The sequence below is a fragment of the Pseudopipra pipra genome, chromosome 8 (assembly GCF_036250125.1).
Source record: "Pseudopipra pipra isolate bDixPip1 chromosome 8, bDixPip1.hap1, whole genome shotgun sequence".
Lineage (NCBI taxonomy): Eukaryota > Metazoa > Chordata > Aves > Passeriformes > Pipridae > Pseudopipra > Pseudopipra pipra.
In genome coordinates, this window is record NC_087556.1 from 16,158,968 (window position 1) to 16,182,723 (window position 23,756).

Sequence of the window (23,756 nt, forward strand, 5' to 3'; positions counted from 1 at the left end):
TACACTGCCAGTTCACTCTGAACTTTATTTTTGCAATTAGCACCCCCCCCAAACAAAACAAACCCCCCAACCAATCTACCCAGCTTCCCTGCTTTCTTAACTCTGAAATAGGAGCTCTATTTCTCTGAAAAGTTAAGAATACAGAAGTCATTAAGCTGACATTGCACAAGGTAAGGGTAATATTTGCCAAAGTAGACAAAAAAGCCCCACCCCAATCAATGACTCAAAGCTGTGTTAGCAAAAAGGGAAATCTCTTTGCAAAATGGAAGTTTAGAAGGGACAGAAAGTCAAAAACCAATCACTTAAGCAAATACTGAGACTGAACAGTATCTTTTGTCAGTTGACTCTTGTTGAATTTCTTATCATTCAGTGTGAATAACAACAACAACGAAAAAAAGAGACTGAACTTGGCCAGCAGAAGATTGGATTGTAAAGGAGCAATGAGTTAGACTTCATCCCTTCCCATTTCCCCCCTCCCGCAAAATACAGGGTTTGGAAAAATAAGCAGTGTTTATTTACTAACAATGACATAAAATACATCTTAATATATTTTTATTTCTTTACAAATTAAAAGATGCATTGGAAAAACAAGTGAAGAAAATGAAAGGTTCATTCATGATTTCATTTCCACCCCCACACCCCCCAATATTAATACTAGAAATTAGTATTTGTGGAAGTCTGTGGTTGCTGCACCTTATATTTCTGGGAAGTTCTTTTTTTCCCTCTTATTAAAAATCCTCTAGATTTTTTGGTTGGAGGCAGTACATGGAGTAAAAAGTTGGCCACATTCATACAAAAACGCTGAAGGTTCTGTCAACTACATCTTGAAAGAGTTTCTCCATTACAATTTTCATATTCCCCTTTCTGTGTAGTGATGGGAGGGAAGACAAACTAGCAGCATTAGAAGAAAAATGGATTTATATACACGCTACAGGATATGGAACTAAAACCACAGCCAGATATTTTTTCTGATCTTAACAAGGACTTTCCTATGAAATATCAAGCCCAGATCACATGTTCTCTAATCCATCCACATTCTTCCTTCCACTTTTAGTGCTACTGGTAGCTTAAACTCCTGGGTATTGGAAGAACACTCATTAAGTGTTCAAGCTAAAATATACAAGCCCCCTTTCAAAAGTGAATAAACGAAGCCCTTAGAATTCTGAATTTGATTACACTAGCTCCCTCTTCACAGGAGTCTTCTCATCCACCCTCGCAAAATGGAGCAGCAGAGCAGCCAAAGTGGATGGATTAATCTGTCTGAGGTATTTTAGTTTAACAAACAGGCTTATAAAAAGGTTTTGTGCAAGCTGATCAGTAGGTAGAACAGGGGAGGGTATAAACATCCAGTAATGAGACTCTTTGCTATGGCCCAGATGCTTTCAATAACCAAAATCGGGTACTTATGATACCTACTACAGTACAGTCTAACTCTTAAGTTTTTGTATCTCCTTCCTTGTATTCCAGGGTACAAAGCAATCTCAAAAATCCGCATCAGTATAAATCAAACTCCTGCTTGTTTGCTATGATTCACAATAATATGGTTGAAAATGGCCACTTCCTTATCATCCAGTTCCTACACAGCCCCCCATCACCTTGTTAAACATAGTTTCTGCTTAAGGTTAAGAGGATTTTGTTCCCACCACCATCTGATAGACAGGTAAGCTCTGCAGGAGAGGCCATGGAACATGGATTGAGTAGGACAATACAGAGCCATGCAATGAGAAGGAAAGGAGTCACCACACACGCCAACAGGAAGTACCATCTCTACCCCTACACTGTTTAGAAGCTGTTGATTTTTGCCCACTGAACTATTAATTACTCCATTACAGATCTGCACAGCAACTTATAGTACAGGGAAGATTGTGGAGAGAAATTTGTCCTGCTGCCTCCTCACTTAGCTCTCATTTCATTTTTCATGGCTTTCTGGTTCAGACAGCCGCATGATACATCTCTGCTCTGACACATCGTGTTTCCCTCTTTAGAGAAGACATAAAATGTTTGGCTGCTCCAGCTCCCGTTACCTGACCTACCTCTCGTCCTCCCCACCTGTGCATCACCTTCACACTTGGAGCATGCACACACACCCACATGAACACACAGCAGCTACCAGAAATTTTGAAGAGTTATCGCTTTTTCACCCAATGTTGAATCATGTACAGTGAACTGAAAAAACCTACATTCATTACGACAGGATTAGCGAGCATGGGGTGGGGGGTGAACTCCTGCCAAGCACAGGAAACAATTTAGATGCAAATAAAAGACCTGGTATCAAAGGCCTTTTTTTTTTTTTTTTTTCAGCCCTCACCAGGAAAATATTTCATCTCTCATACAGGATTGGGAAAGGTTGAAAGGATTTCTGCTTATGCAACATGTATTAAAAATTATGGAATTGTACAGATTTCTATGTTGTCCTTTTTGAGGGCGCTGGGCCTTCTGATCAGGTCATTAGTGGAGACTGAAATGTCACTGCTGAGTTCCAGCACCACTCACTCCTCTAGCTCAGTAGCTGCCGAATCTCCTTGTGCATGTGACACAGGAAGTCCACATATGAAGCCCCCCCACTCAGGCTCTTGTCCTCCACTAGAAAGTGTTTGAACAGCATTTCCAGCTTATCTTCTTGCTTCACAATTATCAACTACAAAACAAACAAATAAACAAAACAAAACAAGAACAAAACCAACAGTGAATAGGTAGTAGAATTATTCTTCTTGGGGAAAAAAGAGCAAAAGGCCAATGGCTCAAAAACCCAAAGACAGATAACCAGAATCCCAGCTTATGTGCTTTGACTTCTGTAAATCAACTGGGTTAAGTCTCAATCCTTTCTAAACAGAAGAAAAATACCACATATGTGGTTTGTACAGTAGTATATTGTAATAGGTCTGAAAAAAATAGTTTTAGAACTATGATAAGCAGAAAACTAGTGAAACTTTTTTTTCAGATCCTTGAAAACTTTGAATCATATTTATGAGATTGGGAAGAAATAAGTTCAGAACTGCAGCATTACCAGGTATCACCTGCTCTACACTAAGGGAAGGGGATTTAAAGCTGTGAATGGGGAACAGCATTTTTACCTTCATGTAGCGGGATCTCTGCCCTTGAAGCATGTCAACAATAGATCGTACTTTCTTTGAAAAGGGGTTTTCCAAGACAGGCAGGGCACTCTGGAATGAAAGATATCCAATCCCCATTAGTCATGTGAAGTAGAGCAACGTTAAATAAAACTCAGCAGTTTCGTCATATTATATAAGGGTATGGACATATCTACCCCCATTAACATACAATCTCTTTGACCTCAACTACTTAAAAGAGAATATAACAAGATATCAGAATTAAAGGTCATTTATTTGTTCCATTTAGGTATCAACTGTTCTCTTCACTGTTAGTGATGTGGCTTGCCAAGTAAACCTAGGCAAAAGCATGCCCAACATGCCCAGACTAGGGACATTTCCACTAGTTTCACATATCTGTGCTTCTCTTGTTCCCAGTATGAAAAATGTAACACTATTTTCTCAACTGGCTTTCTCATTGTTTTAAGTTTTGGGTGACTATCACAGACAGTAGCTCCCACACTGCCATCCAGCTCACCAAGGTGTTGCTAATCTGACCGAAGGATGACACTCCAAAGAGGTTCTGGATCAGGCCTTGCTGCACGCTGACTCCCACCCACACAAAGATGTTCAGCCCATTCTCCAGCAGGTATATATCACCCTTGGAGAGACGCTCCTCTGAGTTCCGAATGGCTGCTGGCAAGGAATCACTGTCAACATCTGCTTTGGTCTGTTTTAGAGGGAAATAAAAATTAAAATCAGTAAAATAAAATCAAGGTTATAAAACAATAACATCTTATGAAATCCTGAAAATTTCTGCCACTAAGACCCCAATGACTTTTAATTTTTAGTTCTCATAAGACTACAATAGCTGTGACTGTGGTATCATCTTCCTTAGCTTAGTTTTCTTACTGAATGTGACACAGAGAGATTCTTGGTCAGCAAAAGAGAATATAAGGCTTCTGTGAAATTACTTTGAAGTTCCAATATAACCTCCTGGACTAGGAATGTAATTAGTTTTTAGTATTATTCCAGCAACTATGCTACTGAAAAGTCAGAACAGTATGTAGAGTTGCCTTGCAATGATGAAAATTACTACAAAAAGTTGTAAAAAGCTTTAGGACTTTTTTAAAAAGACTATGAAAGGATCAAAAGTGTCTTTGCCACTGTTCATATGCTCACAGCTCAGGAAAAAAAAGTATCCTCCAGCAAGTTCACAAGATGCAGTAATGCATCTATCACCGAGTGAAATTAAGTGAAATATCCCCACAGATGGCAGATCCCAAATACTTCTCAAATCACTTTCCCTTGCTAACAAATAAAGGCCAGTCCTTAAGACAAGTCAAGACAACAGCAAGTCTCAAGTGGTAAGAATATCCTGAATTACTCACCAGGGGCAAAAGCCTGGGATAAAAGAAAACATTTGTTTCGGCGACATCCATGGATGTCACTAACTGCCGAATGTAGGCACGGTCATCCGTCGTGACCTCCGGACCAGGCTGGAGGACGTCACTCTTCAACACACAATTCAAGTACACAGGAAGTAGCTTCATGCATTCAGGGAGGATCAGCTACAAGTCACAAGGAGACAGAAGCTGATCAGCTGTCTTGCTGAATAAGCCTATGTTTGACAAAATGAAGCTTGCATGAACCAACCAAGTGTGGTACAGCTATGAGGAGTGAAAGCTGATAGCCTCATTATATCATGGACTTGCAAAAGAAACATAAAACTTATCCCTGCTCCCTGGGCTCCAGACAGCTGTTCAAGAAGCCATTCTCAGCTATAGTTTTACTTTCAGCCTCTCTACTTTCCTGACTCTTCTCTTTACAAATTTCTTCTGAGCAAAGCAATTGACTTTATTTGAGTAGGCTAAGTAGGAAGATGATGTCATCACTTTTTAATTCCTGAGCCCTGGGATTCAAGCAAAAGCATCAGAGTTTACCTGTCCAGCAGAAGAGGGACTAGCACAGTTCTTTCGATAGCAAGCAAGGATCTGGGCACACTGGTTGATCAGTGCATCTCGTACAGTCTTCACTGGACTACTCAGAACTCCTCGATATGCTGCACAGGAAGAGGAAAGAGATGGACTGCTGTCAAGTGAGTGCTCATGAACAGCAAAAAACCCAACACTACTTCCACAAAGTAAATCTAAACAACTATTGTTTATGAAAGTGTTTATTCCTTCTGCTTCAATAGGAATATATCATCACTTTCCTACAAGTTTGAAGACCCGAAGAAGCTCATTTACTCTGTTTTATTACATGTTCTTGAACTGTCTATCCCCCCTGTACTTAAAATACACTTATCATAATTGAAAACATGAGGTTCTATAAAAACTCCTTTTATAGCCTGGCCATCTTTCTTTAAAGGTCTGAAAATGGACTGTTTCTGTAATTTTTAATGGCAATAAACATACACAGCTCTAAATCTCTGTTGGATTCCTAAGCTTTTACTGCAAACTAGAAAACGTAAATAGGGTACAATGCAAGAGAGTATGATATTTAACCCAGATCTATGAACAAAGACCACCATTTCCTACTGCCAGAGCATAATTTTGGAACAGTTAAAGAATGAATTAAACCAGTCCAAAAATAAATGCAAGGATGAGTTCAGACAGCTGCCAATACAAACTGTTACTAAAAATATTTAGACAAGAACTTGTATGAAGAATAAGCCTACACCCTCCACCTGTACCTCTCATCCTAACCAGCAATAGTATCGTCACAGCTTTATGCTCTTTCCCGTAACTGACTGAAGTATCAGGATTCCCACCTGATATTTGAAGTAAGAAGAATAAACAGGTGTCATTGGATGACAACAGATATTTTACCAGCAGTTAAAGGTTGCAATTCTTGATACCAAAATTACCCTTACCATACTTAGCCAAGTAGTTGATGAGTGTGTCTGTCTCACAGTTTCGATAGAGGTCAGCAAGCTGTGTGCAACAGTTCAAGGAGAGGTTGTGAATGCGGAGTCGTCGCTGTCCTGCACAACTTGTATATAACAGAGCACACTGTAGAAGACAAAAACGCCAGCATATAGAAAAATGAGGTCCTGCTACAATAAGAAGGGCAGGGTTTGAATATACTTCATTAAAAGCTAGGACTCAGATGCATAAACAAATTAGATAATTATGTGAAAGCCTTGCACAATCAGCTAAAAGCATATGCTAAGAATTGGGGTCAATGAAAGATAACAAGTAGCAATTTTAGCAGTTGTATTAAGGGACCTGGTCTTAGAAAATAAGACTGTAATTTGAAGCAGTCTTAGGTCACCCTGAGAGCAAGTACGCTGAAAGATCAAGGGTATAGAAAGAACAAACAGTTCCTTGAAGAAATGTCTAATAATTCAGTTCAACTGCCAACTCACTTCTTTCTCCTAGAAAGCCTACCCCCCTCACCTGAAGGAGTGCACCACTGTCTTCACTCAATTTGTCATCATGCTTGAATTCCACTGTAATTGTTTTATCACAGTCCAAACCTGCCATCTCTACATCAGTTGTGTTGCTCATATAGAAAGCTCCAAAAAAGTCAGTTGCTCGAATACCTAAAAGTGGAAAAAACCCAACATGAACCACAACTTTCAACAGAATAAAAAGACAGACAGCCTTTGGAATTGACACTAAGTTATCCTGGCAGATTGCAGCAGGGATCTTTCCAGGGTTTCAACAAAGTCTTAGAACTCCAAAGCTTTAGCAGAGCTTTTTGCATAGCCTAGTCTCAATATATTTTAAATTAGGGAAAAATCTCTTACTTCCCATGGGACATGCTTGAAGTAGTCAATTTGTTAAGATTCATCCACGCTAACACCCACCTGTGCTTGTGCGCACTCTCATTACAGCATCAAATCCCACTTCTTTCTGGACATCTCTTCTCAAGTCATTCAGGAACCTATCCTGGTCTGTCTCCAGCTAGAAGACAAGCAGTAATTGAAATTTCATATTCCCATAAATCAGAGCTGCTTCATAAACCATAAAGTCATTTAAAACCAGATATTACCGCCTGCAGTCTCACTGTAAAAGTCAGCCATCATACAAGGCTCAGTGCCCTGCTAATAAAATACTGTGCTCAAAGGTAATGGCATAGCTCTTCCTGTTGTGGATTTTATTATTAACAAAGATGTTTGTGCAAAGCCACAAAGCTAACAAAATCATTTTGGTGAACATCTTGAAATTTAAGTAGCCATTTATTTCCAAATAAATACTTCTTCACTACAATTCACACTATGAAAATAGAAATATTAACTAAACAATAATTCTTACTTCTATCAAATACCACTCTGAGTCAATGTCACTCCTACCTGGAAATATGCATACTTATAGATGGAACCTCCTGTCTGGTAAGGTACTACACCCAGTGTAGCCACATCTAAATACTGGTTTGGAAACAGGAATAGATCCACACAGCAGCCCTGGGCCACACAGTCCTTGGCCAAGTTGTTGTAAAAGCTTGTCTGTGGTTGAAACAAAGTCTAAGAAATGAAATCAGAGATGAGATTAGAAGTTTGTGGCAAGAAAAAGAAAGTGAGATACAGTTTATAATCCCAGTCAATACAATTTTATACTTTAAGTCTCTCTGTAGGGAAATTAGGATCATATAAATTCTCCCTGACTTTGCCTTTGAAGAACTGTTAATTATTATGAAAATTATTACTCATTTTTCTTTAATTGTAAGTTCAGCACATTTACTTTAATTCGGTATTTTATCCTGTATAATAATCTAGACCTAACTCTTCTTGTTCCTAGACCAGAGCTGTCCTTATGATGTCAAGTCTCCAAAGCCCAGCTTGGGAATGGAAAATAAAAGGGGAATGCTAAAAGATATTAGCTGGGACTGTTACATTATGTGCTATCCTTGTGATTTTTAAAATGTTGTTTCAATTATTTTATTCCATAAAGAGTGTAATATACACCCTTATGCAAGGATCATGCAAATCATTATTACCTTCTCCTTATCTGTGTTGATCAGTTTCCTATCATCCCTGTTCTTTAACTTTCCTGGGGCCTCTGCGATGGGCAGAGAGGTGTGGAAAATGAAGAGTTTGCCAGCACATTCAGCTGCCTGCAGGAAAGTGAATACAGTAACAGAGGTTAGAAACATTTCTAAAAATTGTAAAGGAAACTGCGATTCAAGAACAAACATTCAAGCGTCCTCATCACACTTTTACATCAGGGTGACTCCCTCCAGACACACAGGCTGATTGTCACTTGGTTACTTCACTGTTGTCCAACACAGGGAACACAGATTACTGGTCAGCTACAGAAAGGCAAGTTTCAGTTCTGCTGGATTTCTGCTAGTTCCATGGCAGGGAGAAAAGGACTTGCTCCAAGGAGACAGAACAGTAAGCAGGACCCAGATACAAAAGGTTTTGTGCAAATGTGTTGCACTGCCTTCTTTCCTGATTTGCAGCTACTGAGTTTGTGGGAAAAAAAGTCACAGAAGTGGCAAAGAATTTTGTAATCTGAGCTTCAACAGATCATTAATTTTAAACCAACACTCTGTGTCAACACTAGCCAATGCTTAGTAGGTTATTTTCTCTGACACATGTAGTATGTAAAAAAATCAATCAGTAATTTTTATTATTTCTTGATTGAACAATTGTCATGAAAACTGAGTTTAAGAGAGACATTTAAGGATTATCTCCCTGTACCCAGCACTGAGAAGGCTGCACCTTGACCTCTTGGGCTCCTCACTACAAGGAGATTGGGTGCTGTAGCATGTCCAGAGAAGGGCTATGGAGGTTGTAAAGGGTCTGGAGCACCAGTCTTCCTTGAGGAGCGGCTGAGGGAGCTGGGGTTGTTTAGCCTGGAGAAAAGGAGGCTCACAGGAGACCTTATCGCTCTCTACAACTACCTGAAAGGAGGCTGTAGCCAGGTGGGGGTAGGCCTCTTCTCCCAAGTAACAAGCAATAGGACAAGAGGCCTCAATAGGCCTCAGGTTGCACCAGGGGAGGTTTAGATCAGATATGGGGAAAACCTTCTTCACTGAAAGGATTGTCAAGCATTGGAACAGGCTGCCCAGGGAAGTGGTGGAGTCACCATCCCTTGTAGGTATTTGAAAGATGCGTGGCTGTGGCACTTAAGGGCATGGTTTAGTGATGGACTTGGCAGTGCTGGGTGAATGGCTGGACTTGATCTTAAAGGTCTTTTCCAACCAAAATGATTCCATGACTTACATGACAGACAAATAGAGCAAACTGTCAACAGTTTTGGGCAGAATCATACAGGTAATTACATCGATCAGTAGATACAAGTCAGACTTAAACATGTTTAACTTCATCTGGATGAAGTACTAGAATAGAAGAACTTCAGGAAAGGTTTACTTGGTTAGCACATTATTGTGGACAACTTCAACAAATGGCATTCTCTCTTTTTATTTAAGATTCTACCAGAATTTCAGGCACAGGATTAGAAAGACACCAAATTACAGAACACCTCCATGCGGCTTCAGAGACTTCAGCACTTGGTTTTAAGGCTGGAGGGTCTTTTTTTCCCTGTAGGTTCTATAAACTGTTTAAAGCAAAACCCAGACAGATAACGGAGAGTAAGCCACGTCTTGTACTTCGAAAAAATATTTAAAAAAGAATTGGGTAGAGAATATAGGTAGCTACACAAAACTGAAGGTACATCCACTTGAAGAATGAGTCAAGTACTCCGTACATGTAATGCATCTACCACAAGGAGCTTACAAAAAGGTTCAGAATTGTCTTATTAGTGTGTGTTTGCAGAATATGAACTTCAAAGTACTTGGGCTGAAAGCAGTTTGTCATAACAACACATTTACTAACCTTCAGTGCCTCCAGCCCTGCTTGAATTACAGGTGCAAAAACAGTTTCTGTTTCTCTTGTGTCTGCAAACATTTCTGGAATCTGATCCAGCAAACTAGCAAAGAAAAAAGAAAAAAAAGAGGAATTCAAGATTCCATTTAATTGGAAAAGCCACACAGTTGTAGTTGATGATCTACAAGACTGAGGTGGTTTAAACAGAAGTCCTCAATATGTTTGTAGATTTACATAACTTTTACAGTATTTGACATCTCAGCTATGAAAAAAATCCTTTGTTATTCTTCATTGGCTTCCCTCATCCATATCCTCAGTGTTTGCCGTATAGCCTCAACTGATGCCTACTCCCATAGCTCTTCTGTATTCTTTCTCTTTTAATATATCCCAATATATATATAGGTAAGTAAATTCTTAGGAAATACTAGTGACAATTGGCCTCTGTTTGCCAAGCATCCTGTGTACTATTCAAAGATTAATAGGTTTAATCCACAGGTTTGTATTTAGGCTTGTTAATGCATTACAAAACAGGCTGGAAACCTTCTCTAAAAATATGCAGTGCCAGGTCTGGATCCCAAAACATAAGTTAGCTACACACCACAGTTTAATTACAGGTCAAGTATCACGTTAAATAGTTTACAAAAACTTTCCTAATTAGTTTCTTTCCTTCTAGATTTGATCTTCTCTATCCCATTTGCTCTATTTTCTCCACAGAATCAAAACTGGACACCACTGTTGTCTCAGTTTGCAATTATTTAAGCAGTTGCCTTAAAGACAGTGACTCAGTATTCTTATGGCTTTCACTCTGCATCATTCTAGTTGTGTTTTGTTGTGGCTTTGTTTTGGGTGGGTTATTTTTTTTGTGTATGTGTGTGTTTGTTTTCCCTTCTCCCCAGAAATGCCCTTCTGCACTAAATTCCCTTATATATATTTTCTGATACGCTGGACTATGAGCCAAATACACCCTTAGCCCATGAATTTTGCCATCCTGCTTTGCCAGCTTAATCTCAAAGAGTACAGGAAGTTAAATAAAATACATGGAGAGACTTCTAGGTGAGTAACACAACAGTTAAGCACACAACATTTGAATCTACCATACAAGTATTTTACTGCAACCATTGTAAATCAATTTATGTTACCTGGTAATAACTGTCCTGGACTCATTCACATTCACCAGAAAACCATCCAGGAGTGGCACAAACATATCTGCCACATCTGAGACAACCATCATTTGTGGCTGTGCCAGAGAGCTCTTCACGTTATAGAAGTGTAACACTTTGTTGTAGGTGACAAAGCCTACTCGAATGGCTGATTCTTCCATGTTGCCTTCCCTGTAAGAGACACACTTGCCTTCACATCTAAGTAGAAAGGGAAACCATTACACATAATCCAACACAGTAAGGGAAAAGTAAATGGAAGTAAAACTGATTTTCACCCAGAAGAGTATCAAGAAAAATGTTCTGTTTGGTCCTTTTCTGGAGAAAAGCTTGACAGGATTATCAAATAATTTCTTAATTTCTATGGTTTTTAAAGAAAAAAGTAACAGTATCCTCCATTTTCACCGGTTACAGTAGTTCATAATATACCTACCTGGGCAGGTAATCTAGGAGTGACTTTAATTCTTCACATATTAGCCTCACTAAGCCACTCTTCACAGCATTGTAAGACACATCAATCATGAAAATGAAAGCAGGTGGACTGGGAAACTTGTTATTCTGTGGAAGAGGGGGATGAAATCACATTACTGCCATGTAACGTAGCTCACATAACAGCTCTCTAAGACAAACACTGGTCAAAACTTTAATAGCTTTTATGTACTTTTGTACTCATGAGCAGCACCTGTTTCTTCAGATCATTCTCCCACTCTTTTCCAACTAACAGACATGTAATCACATTGTGCTTGAAATGGACTGGTATTAAACGCCCTAAACTGATTTTACCACTGGTCAGAGAAGAAAGTCTAGTTATAACTAAATCATCCATTTACATGACTAGGCTGGATCACAAAAGTAGACAGGGAAGATTCCTGCCAGTTCTCAAGACTTTGGAATCTGACCAGACTCATTATAGGTGATTTCACCAATATAAAGCAAAAGATTTTCCTCTCCAAGAACTGCAACCTTTTCATTCTTAAAGCTGGGAAGATCGCATCTTGTTTGAATAAAAAATTATTCTTATGCTATTAGAATATAATTGGTTTTTTCTCTTAACTCAAAGTAAACCGGTATAAAGTTGCAACATTTAGACTTCTATTTTCCCAGCATATATTTCAGCAGAAATGTAAGCTGTTTGAATAAATATCTTGGACATATTTTTCCTATTCCTTAGAAGTTAATTATTTAAATCTTTAATTTAAAGGCAAACCTGCTCTCACAACATGTATTTCCACACTATTCTTGTGCTTTTAACCACTGTGGCTGTATTTGAAATTAAGTTCAATAGGTAAGGTCTGCCTTAGGCAACAGGTGCCACATTGCATAGTCAGTATTGTGCTTATCTTGAATCTCTCCTACAATCCCTTTTGCCCTCCAGGGACTACTGCACAAGAGTCCCTTCTGTAGAATTCCTAAGGCAACAGCAGCTATAGCTGCTCATATGGCTCCAGAAAAAAAAGAGAGACAGCTCTAATAAAATTATATTACGTCATGTGTGATCAGGACTTCCTCTGCTTTGAGAAGTAAGCAGATAAGCATGTTATTTTACACAATAAAGTGGGTTGGATTAATACTGTTAATTATCTCTGCCAGATAGAAATCAGTCCCAGACAGTTCATGTCATTCTTACTTTTCAGAAAATAAGCTTTTTATTTAAAAGCAAAATAAATATAGTAATAAACACATACTACTGTACCTTGCAATAGTCAACTGTTGCTAGAAACTCATAAGACCCCAATGACAACTCAGGTCGGTCATAGAAGTCTACTCGCTTTCCAGTATGATCCAAATGCTGGAAGTAGTGAGGTGGCACTGGGAAAAGAAAAGTCATTCAGTTCAGTGACATGCCCATGATAAACAATGTGACTAGAGAGCCAACATGACAACAGCTGTTTCAAATAAAACTCCAAGGAAGTTAGCTAGCACTCTGGGCTAGCACACAAGTATTACTAAAAAATATTACTGCAATTGAAGAACATCATTAAAGCAAAAAAACATAAACTTATTCCAGTTGTCTTGCACACCAGAAGACACACTGTATAGTCACTGTTGCATTTTTCTTGAATCACCTTTCCATTCTCATTTTACATTTCATATCAGAAACATCACTACAACACACTTCTAGGATTATTCTGAATGATTTAGTTCAAAGGAAAAATATAACCATCTCGTCTAAGTAGTAACAATGACTTAAAATAGAGTTTGAGGCAAATTACAGGCTGACAAATTACATTACTGACTCAGATCAGGCTTACTAAAATACCAAGCTCCTTATTTTGCTATATGACTTAGTTTTTTTCCTTCCCTTCCCATGCTGCACAAGAATAAAGCCTCCAGGCACTGTTGTGTGCAGAGGCTGCCCTAATCCTTTTATCAGAATAGACAGGGTACTTCTTATGGTGGATTAAGAATGTCCAGCACCCAGTACTTCTGTGCTGGTACCAGTCATCAGAAAATAAAATGGGTAATAATTAAAACTCAGTTTTTGCCTACAAAAGTCAGCTGCAGAAACAAAGCACTCCCATTGTGCCCCAAGAAATACCATGACAGAGAGTCCCTCCTGCAGAACTGCCAGGGTGACAAAATGTGTTCCAGCTATAGCTGTCTATAGCTCAGGGGAGAATAAAGTGAGGTTACCTTTAAATTATTCTAAACATTCAAAATTTCAAAAGTTCAAACCAAAAAGTAATATCATTAAGACTATATATAAGAACCTATCACTATTCTCTCCAAGTACACACCTGGTACAAACTAATTGCCTGACTGTTTTTTGCAGAGAAAACAAAATTTGTCCTCAAGTTTTAGGTACGACTACATTGTATTTTCACAGCATTGCTTTCATCAGCAGTCTCTCAGCATCCCTCCCTTTTCTGCCTTTGCTCAGTTGTTACAGGTACAGCCATTCACACAGCTGCTGAGTGAGCAGGGACAGGGAATGCACACAGGCTGAAAATCACCAGATAAAACTGGTTTTTAAGGTTAGCCATTTCTAATCCTCATTTTGGTTAGTAAAACCAGTTGTACAGCATAACTGAAGTGGTAAGAACAGTCCATTAAAAGCCATCAGTGTTACCAAATGAAACACTGAAAACATCATCGTAAGGTTTGTTGTACCTTACATTCCACTGTGCCTTCAAAACAAATCTAGAGATGTCATGCTATGAGCAGCTGATTGGGAATTGTGCTTAAAAGGAAGCACGTTTTATATTAATTTAGAAGAGCAACTTACTGGCCTGTACTGAACACTCCTATTCAGTTGTAGCAGAGTTAGCTGCAATCTCATCTCTAGGCAGTGTTTCAATAGGCTTTGTGAGGAAAAAAAAATCCTAACTCATGCTACTGACTATATCTTCATCTCAGTCTATCAAAGAAAAACGTAGATATGAAATACCCTAAGAAAATACAATAAATAGTTCTCCAAACCACCAGGCATTATGCTACAAAAATCTCATATTAAAAACTTGGTACAATACTGCAATGCATAAGCACCTACTTAATTTGAACATCATTTCAGAACCAAGCACTGAACATGCCTTATAATGATTTTTTTACAAGACCAGACACACACTAAAGCAGAGTATTCATTATAAATGATCATAACATGATAAAGATTTATTTGCCTGCATCTTGTTCAAAGACCTTTCCGACAGAGCCTATAGACTGATTTCCAGAAGAAATCTTACCCTCAGTGACACAGCTGCAGAAACAACACTGGAACCTCCTTCCACCCTCAATGAATTGCATAAAAGGGCACATGTAAGCTTTGCACCTATTACATCGGACAGGACCGGATTCTCCATGGTCTACCAAATAAGGAAGGGTCTGTGGAAGCAGGAGAAAAAAACATAAAAAGAAAGGTCACATGATGATGAGAAAAAAGTGACCATACATAATGCAGAACTTGAAACTATCTCCCTGTACATTGCATAGGATTTAACACTTTGGCAACTGTGGGAGAGTGTGCAGGGGATGAGAGAAGCCTGAACAACTATTTCATAAATGCTTTCCAATTCAAGCTCTAGCACAGCAGTTCTTTGTGGGTGAGTCATTAATGGGCTATCCCACTTTGTCAGTAGCCTGTTTGAACAACATGACTGCAACACACCGCAGAGACGTATCCCAAGTGTACAAAAAAGACTGAAAGAATGACTGTGATAACCTCATGGGAGTGAGCATACAATTAAAAAAAAAAAAAAAAGGTAACTCTTCACCTCTTATCTCCTTCCCTTGTAAAAAGCAAGCTTTTCAACAAAAGCGAAGCCAGTCATTGCATACATTCAAGAACAGAGAATATCTGTCTTAAAAATTTTGCCTGATAAGACTTATTTTTGAATCCAACCATGAATTCAAAAGTTCTTGTTGTCTTGACCCCACTATACAGCAAGTCATCAAAACTGTTATGTAGCGATACCATTTTTGAACTATTACTGCTAATATAACCTTTTTGCATCTAAATCAGAATAAGATTCTTGGCAACTTCTACAGTTTCTCATCATCAGAATGAGCAGGAAGCACTTTACAGTGATTGAGACAGAACTCATAGAAGTTACAGGTTGCATTCATAGCTCAAAGCACCCTTCATAATCATTAACATAGCTCAAAAGAAAGTTTAACTACTTCTTTTTAAATTTTCTGTCAGTAAAGGTGTCTGGTCTTAATTCTCTCAGTTACCCTCTGATCACGTTTAATAGACAATATATTCACTGAGGAGGAGTTGAACAAATGCTCCAGTCACTTTCCTCTTCATGCCACAGATGTGTCACATCTTTCATTCAACCTCACTAATCATTTATTGACAGTACAATGGTTTTAGAGCCAGAGCTTCTCATTTCCTATAGCCCAGGCTGACCTCTTCAGAGGAAACAAATTTTGAAATTTTCGGAATGGCAGGCAATGTTGGTATTGTACTTCAACACAATCAGCCTTTTTCCTCAGCCTCCCTCTGTGACATGCGAGCAAACTACAAAGTTGCTGTAAACACGCAGTGCTATGCATAACTTTTACTAGCCACTTACTCCCAGAAGACACAGAGATACTTCTTCCCAAAGCCTCAAGCTTGGTTTTCTGAACATTGCATTAACGTAGGGCAAAGGTCTTGTATTTGGCAACCAGGTCCTAAATTTTTACATGTTCTAGACTTATCTGAATGCTATAGTTTCATGAGATATTATTTTCATGAGACATTTATCCTCTCATTACTGCTATGTAAAGCTTTAGCTCTATTTACAGTCTTATTGCTTTGAACACTTGAGTCTTCATCTGTTGGAAAGGCCCCTCCACAGGGAGTTTGCCCTCAACATAAAGAACTTCCAAATAGTAGAAGCTGACTGGTCTCCAGAGCAATTTTCTGACCCTAGCCATGTTTTTTTCTGGATACCACAAGTGTTTGTTCAAAGCCTAAACACACCAGAAGGCCGAACAACTCGTTATTTCTAAAGCTTCTCTAAAAACGTGCAGCTCCATGTGCAGCTCCAAGTTTCTCAGATAAGACCACATTCTCCTTCTGTGCTCCTTTTAAACTTCAGCCACAGCTCAGTTTTATCACAGACCAGTTTTTGAAATTCAATCCATAGTTTAGGAACACTAATGAAATGCAACAGGAAAAAAACACCCTTAAAAACCCAGACAAAATTGCTTTCCTCAGCAGATGCTAAACTCAGGTTTATCAGAGAACACAGAGAACACAGCAGACGTATGTATCCAAATTTAATGAGGCTATTTGTCTTTACGACACTGCTCCAAGCAGGCTAACACCACACAGCAGCCAGAGCATTTAGACTATTGAACAAAATGTCTAACTCTGTAATAGTCTTGAAGCTTTCATGTTCTCAGCAACCAAACGTGAGTGGGTAAAAGGCTAACCAACCACACATTACACCTAGAAGGAAATAAGTGCTGTAGAGGGAAGAGCAGAAACACAAGTGCAGTTCAGCAGTGCCCCATACTCAATGCTGTGCTGTCATCCCACACAGTGCTGTGCATGCACACTAGGTAGCTTAACCAGTGCTGTTTCATACATTCTCCCCTAACTGCACAACTTGGCATTCTAGAAAAGACTTGACACCTGTGATTAGTAGCCATTTAAATACTTTAGACTAAGAAAGAAACTGAAATTAGATGAAGTGTATGCATTTGTGGCCATCCTAGTATTTTGGTTATTTAGTCACAGCTACTGCAAAAATGCTGAAATTATCACAGCAATCAAAATATTAAATGTTTTAAACACAGCATTCTTCTGCTTTACAGATCTCTATCACATACCTGTTGGAGAATCAAGGTTTACCTAGTCTTCATTACCTAAACATGCTCTCTCAACACATCTGTTAAATGCTGCCATCTAACAGCATTCTCCTGGCGAGTTCTGAGTACATGCAGGGCACGTGTACCCTCACACACAGCTCTCACCTCCTCCGGCGGCAGAGTAGCCAGCGGCTTTATGACGGCAGCGAGGGGAACTTGGGACTGTTTGGCCATATCAGAGGTGCAGGGAATATTGTAAGATGTGCATCTTATGTAGCGAGGGCTTGCATTACCTGGGGGACAAATAAAAAATCCCCACAAATTTCAGTACAAGTTAAGTTTATATTCAAGAGCAGAAACAAAGATACCTTCAGTTGTGCTGTCAAGCCACAGACAGATACTACGAGCTTATCTAAACAATCAGTTTCAATCTATGGAAACCTGAATTCAAATAAAATACCTCTTTATGATTAACTATATATAATAGAAGTTCTTAACTGAAAACAAATGAACTTGACTCCCCATCAACCTAAAAAACCATCCTCTAAAAAGGCATTCCTGTTTCACTCTTTTTGCAGACAAACATACTGTAGACAGAAAACTCTACTCAAACTTTTCTACTGTTTGATTTTGTAATTTTGGCTGAAGAGTAAAACACTTGATCATAGAATCAGATTCTGCATTTTTTCTGGAACTTTAAAACTCAAAAAAATTGTGAAATATTGTTTCTCTATTTACATTCCACTTGATTTTAAAAAATACAGTTTCCCCATCCCATTCTAATGATATTGTTAACAAACTTCAGTTCTGAACTGTTGTTCATATTGCTCTCCAGAAGAAGCTTCACTTGCTGCTTTCTGATATCTCTGATAATACTGGTCCTAGGTATCTCCCTTGGAAAACATTTTTTACCTGCAAATTGATTACTAGCTACCAAACAATCAGGAGAACCTAAACTGAGATCAAATCAACACAGCACCTGAAACTAAGCTTCTGTTGGTAAAACACAAATCCCCAGCACAGAAATCATTCCTCAAACTTTTCCTTTAAAGACACAGACAGTTCTGTCACTGACTCTTTTGGGTTTGTGTTTTGTTTGTTTAGGACAAGAAAAATATTTACCTTGATCCTTGACCAAGAAATTCGTAGTAACAAGAGGTGGGACCTGCCCTCGCGCTCCAGTGACAAATGGTTCTGACCCACGGTTACTTCTGTCATCTTCAATCACTTGAATCTATGTTGGAAAACACCAAGTTAATACTTAGAGGCTTGGTTTCAAAGTACTGTAAAGTACAAAATCTGTAAGGCAATGAAAAGGGGACTGGAAAAAAACATTACTATGTCTAAAAATAAGAAGTCTAAAGAAAGTAAGTTTTGTCAAGCAGTCACCTCTCAGTTTGATTTCAAACAGTACTTAATGACTATCAATAAATTACAAGTTGCAAATACTATTTTTCCCTAAGTATTCTTAGTAGCAGCATATTTTATGTTTTAAGGCCTGATCTGAACTCATAAAAGCCAAACTCAGATCAAGAAAGGAATTTTTGGTACTATTCCCTTGTATGACTCTAATCATATTAAAATTAGAAGCTTCTGTAATCCTCAAGTTGAAGTCTATAGGTAACCTATAGACTATAGCTTTTTCTTTCTGTTATGTTCCCACGATTTTCATAGTATGCATTTATTTCTAACCACTGTAACTCTGATCTAAAGACATGCTTGCAAGCTCAGGTGGAAGTCTTCATTACTTTGTAGTGCTCAAGGGTTTGTGATTTGAATTCTGGGGACATGGAAAGTGAAGTTTCAGTAGACTTTTCAATGAATTAAACTTCAAAGCCTGTAAAAATCTTAAATTTCTTAATATTTCAAATTCTTCATTATTGCAAATATGCTTAAGATAATGGAAACTTATTGAACAGTTTTAATCTACTAAAACATCCACTGACCTTTGCCTAAGGACAGAGAATTTAGTTGTACACAGTTTAAACTGTATTTCCATAGTGATAACTGAATGAAAGAATTAAAGTTAACATTCATTCTTCTGATCTTATTTTGCCACCAAACACATATGCCTTTGCCTACAGTAAATTCTGAAAAGCAGAAGTTAGCATGGCAGAACTTCCACTCTCTCACTATGGATTCCAAGCTGCCAGCAGAAAGCCTCCCAGAGCTTCAGACAGTGACTACTCTAGGATAAATCTATTCTCGTTTCAAAAGTCAACAGACTGACTGATGTTCGTGATCTCACCACTGGTACCTGTTACATGATGAACTTTGACTAAATGAGGAAGAAGCAACACAGGGTGACAAAAAGCCAAACGTGCTTTGTTTTTCTTCCCATCCAAAAGGTAGCTGCTTTTTAATTTCTTTATGTAAGATTCTCTAACATAAACATTAAATTTTCAAATTCAAAATTTAATGGTTATGTACGAGCACAGATAATGAGAGAATGTTTATAGCTCCCCATGCCTCATCCTAAGCGACTAGAAGATTTATATCAGGAATTAACATCAAAACAAAACAGTTCTTCTGCAATTTTAGAACTTCAAAGCACCGGCCCAATACTGGTGTATCAACAAGAACAGTAATCAAATTCTGATCCAGACTGGTAGAAAACATGGCTCCACAGGCTCATGCTGTGTATGAGACACAGACTGTATGCACATTCATACTATTGGCTTACACTGAAAATGCCAGCTGGAATCTGATGAAGGTGATATCCCAAAGATCAGACAAAGAAGGGGAGACATTCTTCATGATCTGTTTCTGAAACACTCTGCTTTCTATTGCCTCACCATTTATCACAGAAGATTTTAACAACCTCATGTGGTGTAGTGTTACTCATTTTGATAAGGCAAACAGAAGACAGCCAGAAAGGGTAAAGGATTAATGATGTAGGGTTAGCGAGGTGAAGTTCAGGTTTCAGGCATGCACAGATGGTCACCAACACACAGACTACAATTGACATATATACAGCACTTACTGGACTAGGAATTGCATCTGGGTCTATTCTGTGCCTGGGTTTCTGCTGGGGTGGCAGCTCATTAAGTTGCTTTTTGTTTAATAAAAAGTAAGAGTGCCACAAAAAAAAAAAAAAAAAAAAGAAAGAAAGAAAGAAAAGAGAATAATAAACCAAAAAGTAACAGTGTTACTTCTCTCTACCCAAACCTGTAGCACTGGAATTAGATACATTTGGATATTGGTTCATGCAACAGGAGACACCAGCTTCTACAGCATACACTGACCCCAAAACCTGTCTTGCCAGGATATTGGGCTTGGGCTCTGAACACACTGCTAACAGAGGCAGAGGCTCACCTGCTCATTTTGGTTAGAAACTGGGGATTTATGCCTTAAGAACATGCTAACATGAAGGCAACTGACACAAGCCATTTGAGATCCATTTAGTGGAAGAGAAGAAAGGCAGACAAGCAATTCAAGACATATTCTACAAAAAAAAAAAGTCATAAGCTTTACATAAACCTGGAGTCTAAACAGAATCTTTTTGAGTGGAAGTAATTTCTGAAAAACATCAGATCTAAGATGTAACTCAAGACTAAATTATTTTCACAGTTTTGAAGTACAGAACAGCATCAGCAGCAGTGGAAGGAACAACACAGTAGACTAGTGGCAATAATACCACCAGGCTTAATATTAGTCATCACTGCTAAGCTTTACATATAACTGCTCATCCTTTCTCAGAACCTCCATTCTGAAAGATAATCCCATTTTGAGAAGCTGTCCATAATTGAATGATATAGCATCATGACTTCATGACCCAAAAAACCACAAACCAGCTTTTTGGCAGATTATAGGAAAAGCACCAAGATCACCTCCTGCTAACCATATTTTAAATGTGGATCATACAGTTCACAGACTGTCACCATAAAACCTGAAATTAGTTCACCTTGGAAAGTCATAATGCAAGAATCCAGATATGGAGAAACAAGCTTAATAAAAGCCCTCAAGGATTCTCAGAAGGTAACACAGTATAGAAAAAGACCTAAGGAATTAGAGAAGTGATTTCCATATGCAGTGCCTCTCTTTAGTCACCAAGAAAAATACTGTCTGTGGTCTTATTCATAAAAAAAAGAAGATGGATATAAGAGAGAAAAGTAGAGCAGGAAAACAGACTGATGTTCCTCAGAACAAGGTTTTTGTCAGCTTGTTTTCAGCTCTGGTTTTTGTCAGTTCTGTTTTATCCAAACACACTGTGGAAGAGGTGATGCTGGTAAGAACAGGTAAGCTTACAGGGCTAGGAATGGAATCTGGATCCAAGCGTTTTGGTGGAGGTGGCGGCCCAGGTGGACTTCCATAATTTGGTGTTCCTGGATAGGCTCCTCCATAGTTTGGTTGGGGACCCCTCACCTGCCCGAAGGAACCTTAACAAGAAAGGAACATCAGAATCAAAGAGGGGCTTAATGCTAGGTGTTTCCTCGTTAGGCACTTCCCACTTTTCCTGCCATTATAAAAAAAACCCTCAAGAACAACAAAGTTATGTGCTTTTCAGTTAATTAGGATTAAACATATTTGTCACAGTGTTTCAGCTTACATCCGTACATCTCTACCAACAATCCAATAAACTGATGGATACAGTACTCAAAACTAGACTTAAAGAAACACATATTTTCAGTCTGAACTCTATTAACTCTACCTCAGCCAAAACCAGCACACCAATGTAACTATTTTTAGAGTAATATGATTACAATACACATTAAATTCACGCACTATGAACATTTAAATGCAGAACTGTGTAATAGAAAGTGCACACAAAACAGCCAAATAAGCTAGTGGATGACCTAATTCTTCAAATCAAAGATATGCAAGGAGTTGACTTGGGCAGTTTTGGCTGGTCTGAGGTTACAGTAATAGGTTAATGTGTGATTTTCTCTTTTGTTTTGTAACTATTTGTAGTTATTTCATATTATTTTAGACAATTCCAGTCACTTACAGAATAACAGTATGATTTAACCCATGAGTATTTTTGTAGTTTATAGGAATTCAGACAGATATGTTTAAGTAATTTACCTGGCCAGTTGTGCAAAACTGCGTGGGGGATGGAATTCTCAATCCTAACATTTGCACAGGATTACTTTATCCTATCTATCTGTAGGTGTTATTGATTCAAAACCAGCCAAAACTGTTGATAATTCAGAAAGCTTATCTGGTCTTCTAAGCATATTCAAGATGTGCAAGCTGCTACAAGGAGCAAAATACGGTTATGTGAATTAAAGGAGAAAACATAGTGACTCCTTTTTCAATGTTCAACAGCTGCTCTCATATACATTGTATATGCACAATAAGGCTTTTCAGTATTTAGATGTCTATTTTTTAACAGATGAGGTTGCAGATATCAAGTTAAAGTCCATAATAAAATTTTGATAACAAATGCTGGTATTATTATGGCACTAATTACTAAACAGGTTTTGGTCAAGTAAGCTAGGATTCCTTTAGTTACATTAATCTGATTAACATCTGTATGATAAAGTCTCTTAGAATGACACATGCTATTGTTTATCTTAGACATGAGCACAGGGAAACAAGAGAGAAGTGCTGAAGTGCAGCCAGGAGCCAAGTAACAAACCCGAAATTCTCAGTTTGCAGAATACAGAGAACGCGTAACGTAAAATTCCACCACTAGGAATACTCACCATTCTGCTGCATTTGGTAGCCTGGCTGAGGAGGATGAGTGGGAGGAGGCGGTCCATGGAGGCCACTCATGGGAGGCCCAGGGTGCAGCCCTGCCAGAGCTGCTGGAGGTGGTGGTGAGGTTACATGGTTGGGCTGGGATGACGGTGGTCCAGCAAGGGTCTGCCCAGGCAGTGGTGGGCCTGGCATGGCAGGTGGCCTTGGGGCACCTGTGGTGGGAGGGTAAGAGGAAGGTCCAACCCCTGTAGAAGGGGGAGGTGGGGCAAAACCAGGGACTTGAGTAGGTAGGCGCTGAGTTGATACTGTCTGACCAGGAAATGGAGGCTGTGCCACAGGAAGACCCTGAGGCACACTGGTAGGAGGGGGTCCTTGGGTCGCAGAGTAAGGTGTGTAGAGACCAGATCCTGGTGGACTAAAGCTTCCTGAGACTGGGGGAACCGATGTTGGGGGACCTGGTAAGAATAAAAGAAGATATAATACCATTTTCTCCTATCCTCAAGACAATTAAGATGCAAGCAAGACCCATTTGCTCTAGATTACCTAAACAGGTCTACCACTTTCTCATCTTCAGATCGATTTTCCAATACTAGCAGAGACAAACCTTAAGTGACCATCCTCCTAGATTGATCTGAGAGCTGAAACTCCTTCAAAGGATCTGAAACTTGGTAATTCTTTCATTGTTCTCTCTCTCAAAGTCTGAGCTGCTTATTTTACATAATCAGAATACATTTCAGGATTCAGGGCCAGAAAAAAGGAGCAAAGCCAGGAATATACAAAACAAGAACCACCACAAGTCTATCTATGAACTTCTTGAACCAAAATAAGTTTCTATCTCTAACTCCACACTCCACACTTGAAGCCTGTAGATGAAGAATGGTTTTGAGCTTT

General features: G+C 38.8%; 1 protein-coding gene across 7 annotated transcripts in view; it reads right to left on the reverse strand.

The window, feature by feature from the left end:
• Positions 1–491: 491 nt before the first annotated feature.
• SEC24C (SEC24 homolog C, COPII coat complex component) overlaps positions 492–23,756 on the reverse strand; it is a 110,179-nt gene continuing 86,914 nt past the window's right edge. For 5 of the 7 annotated variants that reach the window (XM_064663757.1, XM_064663761.1, XM_064663756.1 and 2 more), the window contains 20 exons: positions 22,871–23,320; positions 21,471–21,601; positions 20,206–20,274; positions 18,345–18,456; positions 17,388–17,515; positions 14,666–14,804; positions 12,679–12,794; positions 11,419–11,543; positions 10,968–11,159; positions 9,838–9,931; positions 7,995–8,111; positions 7,351–7,521; positions 6,865–6,961; positions 6,452–6,597; positions 5,926–6,064; positions 4,994–5,112; positions 4,442–4,621; positions 3,589–3,780; positions 3,075–3,164; positions 492–2,638 (listed from right to left, as the gene is read on the reverse strand). In XM_064663757.1, the coding sequence (XP_064519827.1) occupies positions 2,498–2,638; positions 3,075–3,164; positions 3,589–3,780; positions 4,442–4,621; positions 4,994–5,112; positions 5,926–6,064; positions 6,452–6,597; positions 6,865–6,961; positions 7,351–7,521; positions 7,995–8,111; positions 9,838–9,931; positions 10,968–11,159; positions 11,419–11,543; positions 12,679–12,794; positions 14,666–14,804; positions 17,388–17,515; positions 18,345–18,456; positions 20,206–20,274; positions 21,471–21,601; positions 22,871–23,320 (2,948 nt within the window). In that variant the 3' untranslated portion in view covers positions 492–2,497. The remainder of the gene's footprint in view (positions 2,639–3,074; positions 3,165–3,588; positions 3,781–4,441; positions 4,622–4,993; positions 5,113–5,925; positions 6,065–6,451; positions 6,598–6,864; positions 6,962–7,350; positions 7,522–7,994; positions 8,112–9,837; positions 9,932–10,967; positions 11,160–11,418; positions 11,544–12,678; positions 12,795–14,665; positions 14,805–17,387; positions 17,516–18,344; positions 18,457–20,205; positions 20,275–21,470; positions 21,602–22,870; positions 23,321–23,756) is intronic. The other 2 variants (XM_064663762.1, XM_064663760.1) reach the window with 1 other exon arrangement.